Here is a 21,412-nt window from a genome sequence, read left to right as displayed (position 1 = left end):
GGCATGTGAGACACTGTCAACCGAAATAGGAACCACATTATAAAACTTTTTTATTGATCTGAATTTAAACAGTTCGTTTACTTGCAATTTCAATAATATTGGTCTCCCATCAGTGGGGGGGTGGGGGGTATGCATAAAAAGCTGAGGTTGGCCCTGAAACCAAAAATTTTCTGACGAACTAACATTATCTGGAAACCAAATTATAATATCCCACAATTAAGATGGCCTACAACTAATTTACAAATGGAATAAGTACGATAAGGTGACAAAAAGATTCATTTTTCTATTCTGAATATTCAACCCTAACTGGAAGCTCAGGGGATATATTCCATTTTGAGAAGTCATTTGAATAAAACCCACTGAATAGATGAACAATCTTTAATTTTTGAATTATATGTATATATATATATATATATATATAATATATATATATATACTTAGCTCCTTACATTGTGACTTCATGTCTTGTCTGAAGCTAAAATAACCTATAAGGAGACTTTTTGTCTGTAAATGACTGCATAATGATAATGTTCGTGAAATAGATGTGAATGCAATATCTACATGCCCCAACTATTCAGATTTGATTGTTATTGCTAGATACAACAGACCAATCTGTCAACTGAAGTTTGGAAACCTAGATAAAATCCTGCATGGCTGCATCAACAGAACACCGATCACTCAGTGTTTGTATTAGGTATGATTGTTAGCTTATGCATTACATAAATCTAGTTAGTCATGTCTGTTACAACCACCATTTTTGTCTTCCAATGACAAGCAAAGGAGACTGCTCTAAAAACTTATCAAAGGAATAGAACTCTTATATCAAAAGGGAAATAACTTAAGACCAAGAAAGACATAATCAAAGTACTATTCTTATCGTTTTCATGTTTCAGCAAATCAACCTAAATCGTTTCTTCAGGGAAATCTTTTTGAAATCCTTTACAAAATTTTAGATAATCCATGTCAGCCATGATTTAAGTATAAGTGTTAATGTTACATCAACTGAAATGTTATGAAAAAAATGACCAAGATGAGAGTAGTCTGTATAATCTAACTACAAATCTATCCTCTCAAAATTTTCCAAACAAATATTGATTGATGATTTGATCCTCACAGCTGACAGCACAAATTGTTTAAATGGCGTTAAACAAATACTAACATCAAAATGAAGGCCCCCTGAAAACTCATTTCTTAGGGAAAGGCTTTGACATAACTCTGGAGTTAAACATGAGTCTGATAAAATATGAATACTACAAAAAAAAAAAAAAAAACTATGAATACGTTATGAAGTAACACTGCTTTAATATATTTAAAATACCATCTTAATGAAATGATGGCCAAATAAAATAAAATTTTTACCTACTCTTATGATATACAAGTTTATTTCTAAACAAATGCAATTTATCTGAAAGCTGAAATATGCACCAATGTATTTTCAGTAACCTCAGCAGCTGCAGCTATTTAGGTCATTAAAAATGTCATTAAAAATCTTAACTGGAATAAATATCTTTTGATAGAAATTGGATCATAATACTTTTAATTTTTTTTTTTTTTTTTTTTTTTTTTTTTTGCATGAATTAAAAAAAAAAAAAAAAAAAAAAAAATTGGGATGATCAATATTATCAGATGAAAAACTATTGATGACACCAAGAAATAAACCGGCTTCACTTTAATATATAGATGTAATTAGATTTAATTTTTTTTTTTTCTCTTGGAAGTAAAGGAAGGTCTCTCCTGTTTCAAATTATTTGATTATATGGTTTTTGTTCACGCATTTTATGATTCGGTTACATTTACATTTTTAAATGTGCAGATAAATTTAGAAATCCTTGCACCAATATTGGATGTTACTCTAGATATAATCACTCTCAAAGACTAGGTATCTGGTAAATATTAAATGATGCTCTGGTCCCTTGCCTTAATCTTTTGTTTCACCATATATATATATATATATATATATATATATATATATATATAAAATAAAATGGTTGGAAAATATAGTATATGGAGTTATGATCATGTTTTAGTTGGGCTGGGTTTAAATTGCTGATTTGACAAGACAGCATTTCAACCAGACTTCCAATTCAAGTTAGACAATTTTTTTCCCCCCTATGGTTCTTATGCTAAACTTAATATCCATGAATGTCTTATGCTAAACTTAATATCCATGAATGTCTTATGCTAAACTTAATATCCATGAATGTCTTATGCTAAACTTAATATCCATGAATGTCTTATGCTAAACTTAATATCCATGAACGTCTGTGCCGTTTAAGAATAGGTGTGTAGCATATTTAAATAAACATAAAAAAATATGCAAATGATTTGGTTTCATTGTTCAGTGATATATTTGTGTTTAAATAATTATATTGAAGCAATTTAACTCCTACCTGGGGTGGGGAGAATGGCCTTCATACCTTATTTAAGGCTATTAGTCCAAAAATGAAGAAACTAGCTTATTACAATGTTAGTGTAGCATGTTAAAGATTCTCATGGAACTCTTAATGCTACCCCACCTCCAACAAAAGGACATAAATTTATGGTAAATTTAAACAGGGCTTTCTCTTTGCAACAATTCAAAAGCTATAAGAATTCTCCTCCCCCCCCCCCTTTCTTTCCTTGATTTTGATCAAAGTGCATAATGAGTTTACATGGTTTTGGATTTAGATTAAGACTGTCTAATAGAAAATTGTATCGGCTGTTTAATTCAAAATTTCTTTTATCTTTAGTTTAAAGATAAACTTTAATTTAAAACTGCAAAATTTTCTTACAATCACTTCACCCAGACAATGCCAAATAATTTATGATTGTTATATAGTGATGGGCAGAATGAGGTGAAACGATTAAACATAATTGGTTGGCATTGAATATGTAAACAAAAATGGGTGTTAACATATATATATTACACTCACATAGTGTGATATATATATATATATATATATTACACTCACACAGTGTGAGGGTGTGTTTTCCGTGATAGAAGCGTTGATCTCATTTTAAAATATGAGATGTTTGAAAGCTAAATTATCAATTTTATCATATATTGTTGAGGGATTGCTCTCTGGTGAATGTTAATGAGCCAATGAGATATAGGCTAGCAACTCCTGACTGTTCATAATGCCTCTGTTCACAAGAAATTCAACACCATGTAAATGTTTGCCTTTTCTGTTGCCGAAGTATAGCTTGTGGCCTTTTGGAATCTAAGTTTGTTCTTATATTCTACTTCACAGTCCGAGGATATTCCATTGGTAATTGTTTTCATATTTTGGTTCTTCTAACTTGCCTATCTCTTCAAAGTGCCGATGACTGTTCCTAGCATGTATCTTATTAGATGCTTTAGTTGCATATTTTTCCACCTCTATTCTTGCATGCAACAGAAGGCATGGTCTTTGTTAACATATGCAATGGATGATCTAGTATGGGTTAGGAGTTATTTCCCCTTATGTGACTTATCAAGGCCATTGTAATCGGTCAGTCCATCCATTCATCTCCAGGCTTGACCAATCAATATCTTCCAACTCTGTGGCTTGTCTTTGTCACTAACACTTAGCCATTTAAGCTTGTGGAACTCTTTGCTTCTTTGCTCTGGTCACTTATTAAGGTCCTTCATCTAGTGATCCCATGCTAACATCACTACTTTGTATAGCTTAGCCCACCAGCTGAGGCAGTTTACCAGGGTATGGCACTTAGAGTCAACATTCTATTTAACAGATCGTGACCATTTTAAATTTTGTTTAATCCATCTGACCTGAAAATTAAGTTAACTAAATTATTGAGAAATAATTTAGTTAACTTTTTTTTATTAGTTTGAGTATTTCTGTAATTAAGGGCGCAAGAAATACCTCGCAAGATTATTTGATCATTACTTTTTAACTCTTGCTTAAATCAAAAGCTTTTGGTTGTCATTCAAATGCAAAAAATGACTTGAATTTGTCCGTTTGATAAGATTTTGGTGATAATTCATTTTCCGAATGGCAATTTTTCATACTTTTATTCTATGAATTAAAATTGCATTACTAGAATAATCTAACCATTTCTACTTTTAAATAAAAAGCTAATTTCTGAGCAACTTTTACTATAAATAAAAACATTGTCTTGACTGAACACCTATCAAAACCATCATGCTGCTGTTACTTGTGGACATGAAGGTTTACTATTAGAACTGTGACAACAGCATATTCTTTTCATTGTTTTCACTCTTGAGTATATATCCGTTAATATATATATATATATATATATATATATATATATTATGACTAATGTGGTTCTCGGTTGATTGACATTCTTACTGTGTCAGATATATACTGGAGTCAAAAGAATGAAAAGAATATCACAGCTCTACTAATTATTGACTTTTCCAAAGCGAAGAACTCAGAAACAATGCCAGAAATTATGGAGCCATTAAGATTTTTTTTTTTTTTTTTTTACCAACTATGTCTGAGACAAAACTTTTTATATACACCAAATTAAAAGAATTTTTCTCCACTAGTGATTGTCTGCATGCTTATGATAAACTAGAAAATATTTTGCTGATTCTTTAGTGCTAAGAACTTGTTCAATTCTTTCTGCTATGAATAAATGGTGCATTATGCAACAAACGTTCAACTATTTTTCTGGGCATAGAAGCCACCAAACAGTTTTAATAACATACTTTGCCTATTTTGGTATTTGTTAGATTTGCTTATCTTTTTAAGCATGAAGAGTTTATCAATACAAAGTCTCAATTTCAGATTGTATGTGTTTAAGAAATTAAGTCGGTAAGAGAAGTGAAGCTTTATTTTATCTCGTATGATTCCTTGTGTAAGAAAACGTTTAGTTTTATCAAATTCTATTTTTGAGTATTTGCTTTTCTTTTCACCTCCATTTTGTCTTGAAGCCTTACAGGTTTGTCTTTTCCATCTTTGTCAAGATGACCTTTGTTTATTTTGGATGTTGCTAAAGATTAGTTTATTTCTTTATGTAAACATTTTAACACATGAACAAAGTTCAAATTTCTCCGAAAGTTTTCTAATCTGTTCATAATCATTGGTTCTTATTTTTATGTTTGTAATAAACTTTGCATAAAGACCACTAATCAGAATTTTAATGTCGTGTTAAGAGTGTGTGGAAGAAATGTATTGAAAGAATTGACTCCCCACTTGGACCGAACTGAGTGTGTACGTGTCTAGCATTAATATTTTTGATAAAAAAAAACACTGTTGCTTCTGGAGTAGAGGTTTGTAAAGAAGTTTCATGTTCAGCACAATTTTTGCAAGATCGCCTCCTATATATCTCTAATTGGAATCTAGTTAACACGTGATTTTTTTTTTTTTTTTTTTTTTTTTTTTTAACAATGGGGACAGGCTCAGAGTGAACTTTGTTTATTCACTTTGAATCTACTGTTTCTACTAATATAAAAAGAAATTGTGCTCATTCTATATAATTGTGCATTTATCTATGTATTTGTAGTGAAATTTGGAAGTGCAAAAATGAAAACTAAAAAAATTGAATGTTTTGCCCCTTTCAAGCAAAGGTAATATGTAGTAATGCAATGTCTATCAACGCATTTTTGTTTGTTTTACACTGACGGTACTCGGGAGACACTCGAGGATAAGGATTAAAAGGATTTTTGGTTCTTGCTGTCTCAAGGATTGGAAGAACTAAGTCAAATGGGTAGAAAATTACTTAGGTCTTGATTTAAGACAGCTCAAGGATTTGTTTACGTTAGACTTGAAGATGACGACATTGTAGTCGGTTAAACTAACTCTTATCTCATTTCACAAATGGGATTTCTAGGAAAGAAACTTTGTTCATGGAAGTTCTGTTCTTTTTATGAAGTTATTTGCTGTAAATGTTTTCCAGAACAGAGGGAACAGGGATTGGAGCTTGGTCGAGCACCTACTATAAAGTATAGAAGTTAGTAACCTCTCTTGTGTTGAATTTAACATCTGTGCATGCATGAACACCATTCGTCTCTCGCATGCATTAAATACAAAAAATTTATGTCATGTTACGATATCCGATTGGGTTAGCTATTAGTTTCGAGGCTCGCACCCGCCTTTTGACAGATTTTTTTTTTTTTTTTTTTTTTTTTTTTTTTTTTTTTTTTTTTTTTTTTTGCAAAAGATTCTTTTAAATATTTTGTACTTTGTATTATTTGCTTGGCATTTTTTGTTCTTTTATCGGCGTTAATTAAATTAGAATATGAAACCTTTTTTCTTTCAAATTTTATTGGAGGTTGAAATCAACTGAGGGTTACATAAATCAATTTTTAAATTGCAACTGCTTGATACTTTTCCAAATTCGTAGCAGTGAGTCAACATCAGTGGACCTTTTCTTTCAAACTGATATTAATTACTGCAAAAATTAATTGAATTAAAAAAAATCATTTAGCTGTGTAGTCTTTAAGGCTTTCTTAACAATTACAATCTATGCATGCATGAATCTTCCATTTTTAAAAGTATAAATTTGCAGTGTCAAAGTTGTTGCAATGTTCGCTTTTTCAGGTTGTCCCCAACACCTGGTTATTTAATTTTTATTTATTTTTTAACAAATTGTTTAATTTAAAACTGAATTAATCTGTTTGCTTTATTTGCAAGTTTTTTTCTATCCTACCTTTCAAGGATACATAAAAATCCTGGAGTTTAGACTGTGCTGAGATAACCACCTGAAAGTAACAGGTTACAACGGATCATAAATAGAAATATCTCTAGACTGAGACAGCTTTTAGGAATACGCTTAGTGGTATAGTCATCAAAAAGTGCTCAATAGCCTGAGAATAGCTTCTGTTTGTATCCAGTCTTTCAAAGAATCTGAGGTGGGCAGGTACTTTTTCTTGGGGGGGGGGTACATTTTTCATGTTTTTATCCATTTAAGTAGGATTACTGTATCTTTTAAATGCCCCCTCTATATATTCGGATAGGGGTGAGTGTATCAATGTTGCTCACGGTATAGCAGGTGTGTCCAAATGAATTTCCTCTATTTGCCGTGTATTCCTGCTAGTATATAATATACCCTAGGTTTAAAGTCCACACAGACATGTATTTTGAACTTGTTACCAAATATCTCCATGTCACTTGTGGTTACTTTCAGCTCTTTAACAAAGAAAATGAGGATAATAGCTTGCTCAAACTAATTGTTAGTCTCATTTAAGTATTTCTCTTTATTGTTAACGTTAAAATAACGCGTTTGCAGTGGACGAGCTGGAGGAGGTCATGCTTTACATGAGCATGTACATCAACATCTCAAAGATTAAAGTTTTCTCTTTAATCTTTCTAGACTGACAACTGCTACCTCTAAATGATGCTGTCTTGAGATGTCGAGTCAGTTGTGTATTTTTTATTTTGGGTTCGTACTATTGCACCCCAAGCTTGGGCAAAAGTTGCACAATATCTGCACAGTACACCAAGTCCTTTTCTTCAAAACAGAGGTATTTGTCTTTTGCAGGTAATACTAGCACTGTTAGATTTTTACTTCAATTTGGATGCCAAATTTGGCCTTGTTCTTTGACAAGCTGAGGTCGCGAAGTAGGTCATTCAACTCCTTTTGGGGGAAATGGATGTGTTTTCATCCTCAGAAACAACTGGAGGTATCTTCGTCACTAATGTCCAGAAGTCCTGTGAAGATAGGCACTGGAATTTCATCACGATGAATTATAGGATGTCCTGATTGAAGATCAGGATACTTGAAGCTGCCCCGGTTCTTTCTGTTGATCCCAGTCAAATCAACAGCGCAAAAGTAGCAGTCAGTGACATGGTTTGTTGGCTCCCCCCCAAACCATGGGAATTCTAAAGTTCAGACTCCTCTTGCCATTGGTCCACCCACGCAGTCTCAGTGCATGCCTTGCACACCATGTGTTGCGCCCAAACTTTATCATAAGCATAGTAAGCACGCCTTATGAAACTGGTAACTGGTTTCCTATTAGGAGCAGTGCTGTAGTTTCCACATATGTAGCAGAAGATATCTACCTTATTTCTGAATGAAGCAATCTCATGTGCAAAACAAAAATACACAGAAGATAATGCACACAAAAAGCAAAAGCATCAATGAACGTTGCCATGGTAATAAACAGGATTGACAGATTCACATGCAACAAATTAAAATTAAAAAAAAATTAAACGAAAGATCAAACGCTTTAAAAAGTTAACCCAGTCCATAAGTAAAAAAACTTATTCCATACAACATTTTACCCCCACCAACTTATTCTAAAATGCTCCACATATGCGTACATGTGAATAAAAATATAAAAACATGTCATATCTCAAACTTGACCTGACTGAGCAAAACCATGAGATTTCTGGACTCAGCACAGATTCACCCTTAATCAGTCAAAAAACGCAGACAAGATTTGTTGACCAGTGCCTTTGACTGCCTTTGCCACACCGTTATTGGCATGTTGACTGTCTTGATGCCTAAATCAGAAACCTTTATCATCCATGTTATTGCAGTGCTGTCTGGTTTATGTATGCAGCTTATTGTCTATATTGGAATTATTTTTGGCACAAGATATATTGGTAAGCAGTTGAGGACATGGATAATATCGGGAAGTACTTTAATGAGCTCTCAGATGCACAAGTGGTCAGTTTTCAATGATGGAATTGATTAGTTTGTCATTTCCCATAACTTTACTCAGGACTGCTGTGTGATGCTCCCATTGTTCAGGATTCACTGCAGGTGAGAGAAGCCAGCTCAAGGTGAATGCTTATGCCACAAAGATAAATAAAACTGATTAGTTTGAGTTTAGCGAACATCCTCATCTTGCTTATGATTGTTTTCAGCTTTTCACTGTTCATACAGATGCTTGATGGAAGTGAATTTTAAAGTTCGTTTGTGGGGGGGGATCTTTTATTTATTTATTTATTTTTTTTTTTTCCTCTCAACTCCAAATTTTGCATTTTTTATGTGCACATTTTGACATATTATGATGCACACTAAAAAGTGAATTCCACTGCAAATGAATTTATTTATAGCTATGAAATTAACTATTAAATGTAAAAGCTTATTAGTTTAAGTTTAAAATTTACATCTTAATCAGTAGAATGAAATCCTGAACTTAGAGGATGTCACATAAAAATAGTTTTTCAAACTCAAGGAGTTAATTGCTTATAAGCCTACTGATATGTATCCTGAAGGTGGGAGTGGGGCAATATACAATTGATATATTTTATTTTTTATTTTCCAGTTTAATAACCAAATTTGTCTCCAAAGATGGTATGAATGTTGACTACACAAAACTCAAGACAAGTGGTGAATTCACCAAATTAAAACAGGAAGTGTCACAATTACCCTACATCAACATTTGTGAATTATCAACAGATCAACAAAAAGCGTTTTTTATTAGTATCCTTGAAGATTTTCATTAACAATTTAACTTTGTGTAATGAGTTTCAAATAAACTGAATGTTTTTAAATCTGAATCCTATTCCAGTAATTGAAAGTTTAAATTATTGTAAACAATGATATTGAACAAATTGTATTATGGTTTTGTTACGTAACAAATAACTAGAAAGTAATAACTATTTATGCACATTTTTACTTTTCTGTTTTGTCTTCATGAAAATACTATTTTTCTGCAATAATTTATTGATAATTTTGAACCTCCATATTTTTCTCCTTGGAATCTAACAAAAGGACAAATAGAATTTCAGAATTCTAAACTAGGAGGATGGTAAAAAAGAATTGAAAGATTTTGACCGAATTAGGTTGCATCTAAGAAAAATGCATGTTCAATCTGATGCTGTTATTTTTGTCACATCATGAAACTCCACTTCCCGTGAGAGCCTTAGATTGAACAATTACTGTCTGCATTCTGAATGAGGTAATGAAACCTGGATTGACTATGTAGCTGCCGGTATAACGTATATGAAACAGCAAGACTATGCATGGATGAACTTTATTGATCGTATTTGTCATCTAACATCAGACCTTTCAGGGTTTTTTTTTTTTTTTTATCTGAATATACCTTTTGCGCAGAACCTATGAAGATCTGGCTTCAAGCTTGCCTGATCTCCCCAAAGTACAAAGTTCTCGTTGATTGTAACTCTTTAAATGTGCAAGATTACTCCTCTCTTGATACAGAGCAACAAGGCTGCTCAGCGATCACAAAATGGAAATATTTTAGCTTAGAACATGCACAAGAATGGTAGTTGCACATGTGCCAAAGCAACGTTATTCTCACTTCATAGATTTGCAGTTACGACCCTGGCACCTGCTTCCTTGCTTTCTACTGAAAGATGACCAGAGAATAAAGTATCCTGATATTGACTCCTGCTTGATCTTCATTAGTCCTGCTTGATCTTCATTAGTCCTGCTTGATCTTCATTAGTCCTGCTTGATCTTCATTAGTCCTGCTTGATCTTCATTAGTCCTGCTTGATCTTCATTAGTCCTGCTGGCCACAAAGGAACATGAATAGTCTCAAATATATTAGCATGTAGATGAGCCTTCCAAATGTCTGTTCAGTCATAAAACCAGACAAGTTGGATTTTATGTATAAATTTTTACTTTAAAAATTTGGTAGATAATTTAGATGCTATCCATTTTAGTGTCTGTCAAGAATCTTGAACTAACGGACACTAAAGAGCCATTGTGTGGCTATGGAAAGGTGAAGCAGGCCAATGTCAATTGGAGAGTAGGGGTTCTGGAGGCAATAATAGTTCTTCATTGAGCTTGCTATTCATAACCATTTCTATTTTATAAGAAATATGCCTTAAAAGTATACACTATTTATATTCACTAAATATATGCATAAAATGTAATTTAATAGAAAATCATAAGCACAAAAAGTGGGTGCAAAGAAATGTAACTTTTCCAAACTGAGTTGTTTGGATGACTTTAAAATGAAAGTCCAATCCTAATTTTTCATTAGGATATTAAGATAACTTTTGGAAATATGTAAACAAATCTGGAGTACATTGAAATTAATGTATAACGACTCTTATGGACAATTTTAACAAAGGTAAAATTGCTCCATCTTGTAAAATTTTCCTTTTATTTTTTAAGATTTCTGTATTAATGGTTCCTAAGATTGTTTTAGGATGTGTCATTTTTAAACCTGGGAAAAGTTTCCTTGACAAAACTGACAAGATTTGTTTAACATATTGACGATCCATGCCATTGTCGGCCAACCAAAACTTCCACATTCGATACGTGATCTGCAACAATTCTGGCACACTTCGGCTTATCAAATTGGTAAACAGAACTTTACTTTGCAAGATATTGAACATGGAATTCTCAGGGGTAAGTGAATCTTTTGATATTCATTGACTTGACAGAAGTCTTGATATTCAGACATCTTGTGTCAAATATTTTTTGTCCTAATTGAATTCTGATTCAAAGTATTCTTTTGATAGAATTGAAAATTAAGTTACAGGTTATTACCACTTGAATAAAACTATGAATATCAGGTGATGAAATGTTTTACTCCTAACTACAATGTACTAAAATATGTATCGACTTTTTTTTGTTTTTGGCTTAGTTTGCATTTTATTTCTGGCTCGCTTATTTCTCTCTGATGGGGGCCAATAATTCTTATTTGGCTGATACTCTGGTGGTTAAGCAGTTCATAAACCAAGGGACTGGTTACACCCACTGCAACACTACTTTGACCTTCATCTATGCTAGATGAGTGGTTGTAGAGTTATGATCTAAACCTTCAGCTGATCAGGCCAAAGCATCACAGAACCCGAACCAACCTACTCAATATTATTCCTATTCCAACTCTCACTAATAACTATCAATAATTACCCCCCCCCCCAAAAAAAAAATATGGTGAAAAGTGGTGACTGATAATCAATCGGTTATTTGAAGATAAAGTTGAAGTAGAAAAGCTGATCAAAATGTTCTGATTTAGCATTAAAAAGGGTTGATGTGCCACAGAACCAAACCAATATATTGTTTTTCTGTCCCTGACATTGAATGCTATGCTATGGTATGGTATGACAGAAAATGGAGTGCTTCTTTAGAATTTCTTTTACACAGGAAAAATTTTTTAAATATTTTGATATCTGGAGGGTGTACTCAACGGCACAAGATGCTCACTATTTTTATGTCGCTTGGGTGCTTCATGAAACTGATTTTCAATGTAATCAAACATCAAAATATTAATCATTGATTTATTGGAATCAAATGCAATAGCATATAAAAAAAATTAAATCCTATTTTTGAAAAATATTTATTTACAAAATTAAATTAGAATCATAAGTTTGCCTTTTTAATAATTTGAAAAGAAATCGGTAAAATGCTGGATTGCAAGTATAAGCTAAGATATGGATTTATTTAAAACTTATTTCAGACATACCATGGTTTCATTGAGATGGGTTGACCTTTAACCATTTAGGTTAAAAATCCATTCAAATCAGCTACTCCTAAAATAAAGAATAGTTCACAATAAATTCACTGGCAAATCTTATTGGTGAATTGGTTAGTTTTTCTTTTAAGGAAAGCACCATTTCAGTGGAAGGCAGACTACGTTAATATGGATTTTAATCATAATTAAGTAAAATGAAAAAATATTTTGGAAGCTACCTTCAATGATATAGATTAAAACTTTTAATAGTTTTGTAACCATTTGGTTCAATTCATAATTTAAGAATTCTTCTGTAATATTTTAATCCACCCAAAATCCTATTTTAAAAAAAAAAAAAACACTCCCTGATAGATATAGGTAGTTAATATTAAAGTAAAACTTTATTTTTTCACCTGTATACATGCCAGTATGTATATTAGTAGTTAAAACATGCTTTGGTAACTTGAAAGATGCAATCATCCTCAGAGCAAATAACATGACGGTAGCTGGCAGTAGTATTACTAATGTAATGGAATAATCGACAATGTCTCACGTACTTAAGATTGCAGTACAGGATTCACACAAGCTTGAAAAGTAATTGAATTTTGACTTCTTGCATTGAAAAGGCCTTATTTCTGTTATTACATAGAAAAATTTTTGAAAATATAGCCTTGCAAATCATACCCAGTAAAAATTTGTCTGAATATATTAAAAATAATTTAATAAATTTTAATTTTATTTAAGTAATAATAAAAATACCATTAAAGTATTGAAAATAAAATAGAAATACATTGTTCTGAAATTGCATTGAATTATGCAATTTTATCAGAAATTGCATCATTGTGGATATTGAGTTACTTCCCTTTATCATGAAACTACTTGATGTTTTCCACATTGGGTAGTTTCATGATAAAGGGGTGTAACTCTTATATCCACAATACCGGAAATTTAGATGTAAAACTAACACAGCACAGACAAATCTACAATTGGGAAAATAGCATTTAATTCTATTTGGCTGGCTAAATATAAGTGGGTCAGGGGATGTAAATATAATTGTCAACAGGCATATTGTTTATGTAAAAAGGCATTTGTTTTGAGCAAAATGGATCAAAGTGCCTTGAAATATCATATGACTGGCACTAAACATAGAATTAACAAAAGTTGTAAATAGTTCATTAGTTTTGTCAGGCATTAAAGAACTTGTAAATAACTGACCTTTTTTAAACTACTTCATGAAATAAATAAATGAAAATAACTTTTCCTGTTGTCGGTTAAGTTTTTGGTTTATATCATATCAAATTGTTTTGAAGTTTCATTATGTTTGAAGGTCTTGAAAAACTGAAGTCGTTGAAAATTTGAACACTGCAGGTTTTGTAAACATGTCACTAAGCAGTCTCAATTATTACTTCAAATCTAGTGAAGGGATGGAAATGCATGTGGAATAACTATAGCATTTATTACTAAACTTGCAAACACAATCATCAAATTGCACCATTTCTATATGGTTGAACCTGATGCTTCATCTATTCATAAGTTCTAGTTTGTTCGAACTGAAAATATTGACATGGTGATAATCCGATCAGCATGAACATATTAACAAAATATGCGGAACTATTGACTTGTATACAATCTGGATGTAGAAGAATGATATACAATAAAATTCTGCTCTAAACTTGGAAAAAAAATGCTACAGAAGCATATGGAATGCTTCAGACTGCTTTTGGGCTATCTTTCAAGCATCAGTTTTTGAGGGGCATAAGATTCAAGGGAGTCTAGGGGAGGAGTAAGGAAGTCGGAACACCAGAGTTGATTGGTCGAATAAACAATCTCCTGGATAAGGACCGTCGTTTGTCTATAGACAATAAGTGTGGAAACTGAAGATTCAGAAGATATGTGCGAAGTTTGTCCCAGAGTTGATCAGAAAGATGTCCTGACAGCATGGATATGGTAGAGCTGATCAATTCAGATCCCAGTTCTTGATGCTCTGACCTGCAATGAAAACTGGATCCACTGCTTTGATCAAGAGACATTTCCCAGTGGAAGCATGCTGGCTTTCCCAAACCCAAGGCAAGACAGAACAAATCCACTCAGAAACTTTTGACGGCACGGACATGAGCTACATGCACTGGGTTCCCACTGAACAGTCAACAAAGAATACTATGTTGAGGTTTTAATGGAGTTCAGGAAAAGATTCCGTCGAAGAGGCCAGCATTCTTCAAATCTGGTCAGTGGCATTTCCACCAGGACAATGCATCAGTCCACAACTTCATCTTTGTTACAAACTATTTGACCAAGATGGGCATCAAGACAGTTCCTCACCATCCCTATAGTCCAAACCTGTGACTTTTATCCCCTAAGCTCAAGGAAAACCGTAGAGGCTGTCGTTATGAAACAAGATGAAAGAGGCTGACTTCCAGAAGTTTCTGGAACAGTACAGGTGCATTGCAGCTGGACCAGAGGAGATTACTTTGAAGGGGACTAGTTTCATGTGTGTACTATCAAAAATGCCCATACGGAAAAAGTCTGGAAACTTATTTAAGGCACCTCGTATTACAGACTTGGAAATATACTAGGGAAATATACTAGCAATGTTGTGTACTACAATGAAAAAAAATCATGGTCATATATGACAACCTAAAAAAAATCATCAAACCAAATTCCAGCTTAATATTAGTTTCCTATCCAAGATGAAAGACTGATGCAAATCTGGAAAGCAAGACTAAAATAAGGTATGCAATTAACTCTGGGAAAACAGTACTACAGGAGGGTTGACCATCTGCGAAGATAGACCTTTCCACTGTACTACATCCATGATGAAATGTACATCCAGAAGGAACTTTTAAGGCTGACTGTACTCCTTCCATTCAGTCTGGAGTTACATTGGGTGCACGATTTACTCTTCACACATGGGCATAGAGAAATGTCTACAGCATGCAAGAGAATGTTTTCTGGCCAAGCATGTCATCAGAAATATGCATCAGATGCATATTTCCATTTGCAAAACGAGTTCATGAAACAAATTTTAATACCTGATCAACCGCGACAAGATTGGTATTGACTTGTTTGAGAGTCAGATTGCTGAATGATAACTGATCAAATTTTGGAGGAAAAAATAGATGACACAACCATTATTTGCAAGTTTATGAAAGATGGCATTCTCTGCCAAGTAATTTTCGATGCTGAACTCAAGTTTATTTCAACTTTTAAATGCTTCTCAGAAAAATGCGAGTTTTAATATCTCGGCAAGCTTGAGAAATCAGCAAACAAGTGGAAATCTTTAATGAAGTGTAAAATATCTTTTCCAGAAGAACTGACACTGGTGCAGACAAGTTCCTAACACGACTGGATCTTGGGAATATGCTTCTCGAACATGAGAAGCAACCCGCTTCTCACTGCCTGTTTAATCATTGCGCTCTCACTTCTGCTAGCAAGTTGCAACCTACTAAAACCAGGTTCATAAACCATGGTAAAAAGGATAAAATACTCCTGGAGTGTAAGCATTCAGGCAAGCTATCGCCATATACATAACTTGCGTTCTTCAAAGATGAAGTTATCAGTCTGTCCATGGAAGCCGAGTAACAGTATGCGTGTGTGGCTTTAAGGTGTTTCTTTTCTTTTTACTGCTTGGTTTGCATAAGTGAATATAATATATTTAATACTTTTTTTCTTTTCTTCTTGGAGATGCATGTTAACTCCTCGCGTTTAAGCTGTCTCCACTCGTAGTTAGAAACGACTTGTAGGAGTACGATGTTCATTTATTACCCTTTTTAAATCGTCTCATCGTTTTTGTAGCAACTCGAAATCTTAAGTTATGATGTATTTGTCGTAATTCTTTCAGGGTACAAGTTCCACTTTCCGACAGGCAATATATGCGACTTGTAATCCTCGTATTTTTAACTTAATATTTTTGAGAAAACTTTTGCGTATCCTTAATCAATGAGTACGACTTTTCGTTTGTAGAACGTATTATCGTCGAAGGCTGAATTCTTTTGAATGTTTGCCGCTGCCACCACGTGTGAGGTTTTAGGGTGCCTTTTCTGGGAAAGGCAGATGACAATAATCCACATGGAAAAACTATCCTGTCAGACAAAGCGCCGAATAGATAGCAGACTTGAATAAAAACCTTGCTTCTAGGTAGTGTTGACGGCCTTATATAAGTATGTAGTTCGTATGTAACCGGAGAGCATCTCAACAGGATACATATTCCTACGCCAAATGATCATGACGCTGAGCAAAAGATATGGTGAACTAACACCTAAATTAATGTCCCTACATCCGAGGCACTTAACAGAAGCTCTCAATGGGAGTCACTTGCAAAGATTATTAGAGCAACTCCAAACTAGAAACTGTGCATCCATTAGTTTAGCTAGTACAAGAACAGGTAACGATTAAATACAAACTTCTACTCCAGTAGTTTCTTCCCCCAAAACCACTAGACTTTGGAATTCCTTTCCGGGTCCCTGCTTCCCCAACTGTACTGACATGCAGAAGTTCAAGTGTAACGTGAACCGACATCTTGCTGCCCAACTCCCTACATAGTACCCCTGTAGCTTATGTCCCTGATAGTAGCCCCCTACATCAAAGTGGCAATGTGCCTTATTTGGGGTGAAAATGTAATAATAAAAAAACAAATTAAATTCAGCAATTCACTACTACCAACAAGACGCGCATCAAGCGATTAATGTTTGGGAATCTACCTAATGCGAACTTTCTGTTAATACCTGCACACATACTGGTAGCTGTCTTAATGTCACTCCAGAGTAGGACACTCCTCATCTGCGAAAAGATGTTACATGATATTTGATAACCTATTTACTCACTTTTGTTTGGACCCCCCCCTCCTAACACACACACACACACCTTGTTTTTCTCCGAGCATGCACTCTGTCAGCTTTGTTCTGCTTATAAAATCTGACTTGGTTTGTATGTTGTAAAGACTGTTAAACTTGTGGTATTTACTTCCTTCCTAGTGCGGAAAGATGTACAAAGAATGAAGCCAACACTCTTAAAATTGCCTAGGCAGCACCGACTGCATTCTCCAGTTGGGATGCCTCTGGTTGGAAGCAATATACTTGCTCCACTGAAGAGGGAGGCAAGACCTGGGAAGATGAACCTCCTAGGACTATCCAGAACAAATACTTCAGCCTGTCATTCTTTTAAATGATTTTAGAAAAACCAAAGAATTTTTTTTTTTTTTTTTTTTTTTTTTATCAGTAAAAGACCGATTTGCACTTTAAACAAGCATGACGTTTCTTTGATTAGCATTTTTGATTTTGAAAGCAAAATAGAACAAAAACACAGTACTAAAGGGCAAGTGCTCCTTAGTCTTGATGATCTAAAGATGATACCGTTATAAAAACTCTGGTCCCTACTAGTTTGATGTTAGGAAAGGCATCCATCATATAAATCTTGCCTTCATTACAGAAATGACCTTTAAAAAAACTTGACCAGAGAAATTTGGAATTCAATTTCCAAATAACATCCAACCCCATGCCAGCATGTAAAATGGATGCTAAACCAATATGTTGACTACATTTAAATTTAACTTTTGAAATCTTATTTTTAAAAAATCCGAAATAAAATTAATACAAAATGTATCCAGTCTATTTAAAAGAAAAAATTAACACTAAATATTTAAGTGCAAAACATTACAAATTCTCAGTGTTGTCTTACATCGAATGGATACTAACCTGAACTCCTATACTCAATTGGCCTTGATAAGTGGTGATAAAATCAACAAACCAAATGTTTATTTTACTTTGCAACTGTTATGCCACGTGGAGTTCAGTAGATATCTTGATTTATTAGCATAATAATAATACCAACGCATTCAAAACCTTTTCTCTAGGAAAAGATAATTTTCGCTAATTCACCAAGGTTTTCAACATGAATTTTTCCCTTCTTCTGAAAGTTAATTCTAAACCCTATATTAAGTTCAACACATTGATATCTTTAGACGCACCAAATTGAAAAACTTTTTTTTTTAAATCGGTAAATAAAATTGACCAATATCAAAGTAGGCTGAAAAATAACAAGGAAAAGTGTACATTTATAAACAGAAAAGGTTAATTTTTTTGATTTTAATAAAAATTAAAATACCCCTTCCCTTCCAAAAAGAGATCACATTTAAAGAACTTTACTATAGTTACTAGTTTTTATGCAAAATTAGGTTGCTTTGCAATTTCATCTTAAAAACTAACTTTTTATGTTGTAAATCTTTCAATATTCGTTTTTTGTTTTTGTTTTTTGTTTTTTTTTTCCTCTCTCTCCTAAAAGGAAATCGTCCAGAACCAGCATCAATCAAGCCTCACTTTGAATCCCAAGATCCTCGTTTACAGTTTACGATAACAAAACTTGATCCAAGAATCCACTTTGCAATCGTGTGGGGTTGTAAGGTAATTTACAACTTAAACATTTTATTTTTAAGCATTTGTTTTTAAACTGTTAATTGAGCTCGCAATCTTTTCTGCTTCACATTTCCACTAAATTTTCGTGTTAAATAGACACTCGAGTCAATGCTCAAAAAATACAATTTTAAAAATTCAACATTATACTTAGTTTATTACATTATTCAGTGCTCATCCAGAATTTCCTTTATATTAAAAATAAACTTCTGTACCAGTGATGGAAAGAATATCGTGGGCCAAAAATTATGTAAATTAATCTAGTTTTGTTTTTAAATAAGAAAATAAAATTTTTATGGTGAGTTACAAGAGACCACACCATCTTAAAAATATTCTGAAGGAATACCAAAGAAATTAAGATTTTAAAAAGCCATTTTTAACAGGGGGATGAGTTGAAAAATTCAAATACACTTAAAAAAATTTTTTAGAAAAATACTAAATCAATATACATGATGTAAAATGTTTTTTTTTTTTTTTTGTTATAGATATATACATCACTTTTTTTTTTTTTTATGGGGAATTTAAGAAAATAATCGATTCTGTATAACTGAATTGTTTCATATTCTATATCTAACAGTAAAAAATCATTTTCTGCTTCAGATAGATTTTGGTGGATGAGTCTCATTTGCAAAAATGGTCTTGTGACTTGTAACACCTCCTTTGGACTTTTACTTGGCCAAGACGGGTAGTCAGAGCCTGATTCCATGGATCAGATGGTCATGTCAAGATCTATTACGCATAACCTACATCAAATTTCAATTAACATGCATCTCCCCCACTAATAAATTGTTTCCAAATGTGGTCAAAAATGGTGGCTGAAGATTTATAGTTTAAAATGGATGAAGTGAAGGTGAATCCATAGCTAAAGACCAAAATAAGTTTTTGTAGAGATCGACTTGGATGATGACTTCATTTTAGAAAAGGTTAATTAAAATGTTTTTCTGATGTAAGAAAAGCTATTATGTAATAAAAAAGCTTATTTCCTTTTGAACACGAAATGCAATTGAAGATTGACAATAGTAAACTTTATTTTCTGTTTATATCAAAACCTGTGAGTGTGTCTTAAAAATGGCAAGTTTCTGTGAAACTAGTATCTAGTAGAAGGGAGGGGGTGGCAATTAGATACGTTTCTGCATTTTATAAAGAAATGGAATATTCCTTTCAACCAAGCTGCTCTCTGGTTGAATTTGATCAATTTTATACTGATATTTGATCTCTAGTGAGTGAAATAACTGTCAAGTTTGTCTCTGTAATTATCAGGAACTGTTAGTGTGAACAAGTATAGAAATATTTCTATTTTGTGGCGTGCAAAATGGTTTAGGGGTAAGACTACTGATTACTATACTAGTGGAGTCAGGTTTCAAATCCTTGAACCACCTGCCATGCCCAGCCACATTGAGGAGCTGTGATATTGAGAAAACCGCTGTATGTGAATGACTACATTTGCTTTTTGCTTATGGATTGAGCCCTCCAGTAGGTCGAGTAACTATTTCTACTGGAAACACTTGCCATGTCTAATGTGTACACGCATGCCCATTTCCATTCTAAAGGGAAAGGATTAAGCTCTATATTAATTTTCAATCGCTATCAATTTTAACATCAAATGAACTAAAAATGATTGTCTCGTCAGCTATGTATTCATTTCGTCTAAAATTTCTATTCTAACTGCATAACTACACAAATGCTACTACTTGTATTGTTTGAACCCTTGCCCTGTCACCTTAGTTAATCTACTTTATTCTAAACTAGGGGGGGTTGCCCAGGTGTGGTAAGGTGGTGTATTAAGGAGTCTATACAACCAGAAAAAATACAGGTGGAGAGGGGTGTGAAAAAAGTTCAAGCGACTGGTAAAATAATTCCTTTCGGGTTTTTTAGAGGAAAAAAAATCCCATTACGTAAGCCTCAAAAAAAATTTTTTTAAATAATTGTCAGGCTCAAACCTGTAACGTGAAGGACGAAAAGGTGTAAAAAGCAAACTGCTTAACCCCCGCGGCCACCATGACTTCGCTGCCGTTCAAATTAAGGCCAGTCATTGCAAGCGTGCTAGATGAATTTGCAAAAATGTTGACAAAAAAGTGACCCTTCCTTGTACAAAACTGCCCAGTTGACGGTGAAGGAATAAATGTTTTTGGCCAATTTTTCGATATTTGTTGTCCAAAGAGTCGAGCTTTAAAACGATACTGATTTTGTGAGAATCCATTGCCTGTCAATTGTTTGCAAGATCCACACATTTTGCCTTTTATCAATTAGATTAGACCCTTTCATTGAATTTGGCTAGTCCTTATCAAATATCACTTATTTTTCATAAAGTCCAGACTTCAAAAAAATTTTATAAATTTTAACAAAGCAGTCTTTGCACATAAAGTGTGAAGAGTTTATGATGAAAAAGGTTGTTGAATAGACATTCATCCTTCTGATCTTGCAATATATGAAAACAATTACCATAATTTGGTTAAAAGGACAAACTTCTGCCATTCAAATCCATTTTATTCAAACATTTTCATCAACATAGCCGGAAAGTTACATTGACAAGAATACAAAACATTTTTAGTCTGTAGACCTGCATGTACTATACGAGTGAGATTAAGTTTGCTTTTTTGACTTTCATACTCTTGACAAGCCCGTCTAGTAGCAAAATTCAACCCCTTCACTCCTTAGATGCTGGAAAGCCTTCTATTCTAATGGTTTCTTCCCTTAGACTGCTACATTTTGAAATTCTCTCCCTGTTTTCGGATTCCTTAACT

The 21,412-nt window shown here is 33.3% G+C and overlaps 1 protein-coding gene across 2 annotated transcripts in view; it reads left to right on the top strand.

The window, feature by feature from the left end:
• The window catches only part of LOC145260604 (uncharacterized), a 66,505-nt gene that overhangs the window by 42,139 nt on the left and 2,954 nt on the right, over positions 1-21,412 (top strand). The window contains exons 2-5 of one of the 2 annotated variants that reach the window (XM_080118897.1): positions 3,231-3,248; positions 9,161-9,318; positions 11,064-11,216; positions 18,541-18,659. In XM_080118897.1, the coding sequence (XP_079975023.1) occupies positions 3,231-3,248; positions 9,161-9,318; positions 11,064-11,216; positions 18,541-18,659 (448 nt within the window). The remainder of the gene's footprint in view (positions 1-3,230; positions 3,249-9,160; positions 9,319-11,063; positions 11,217-18,540; positions 18,660-21,412) is intronic. The other variant, XM_080118898.1, reaches the window with a different exon arrangement.

Source organism: Euprymna scolopes, chromosome 36, assembly GCF_053919585.1.
Source record: "Euprymna scolopes isolate OS-2025 chromosome 36, ASM5391958v1, whole genome shotgun sequence".
NCBI lineage: Eukaryota > Metazoa > Mollusca > Cephalopoda > Sepiida > Sepiolidae > Euprymna > Euprymna scolopes.
The sequence above is the reverse complement of the archived record's forward strand: the minus strand, read 5'-3'. Positions and strand labels throughout refer to the sequence as shown.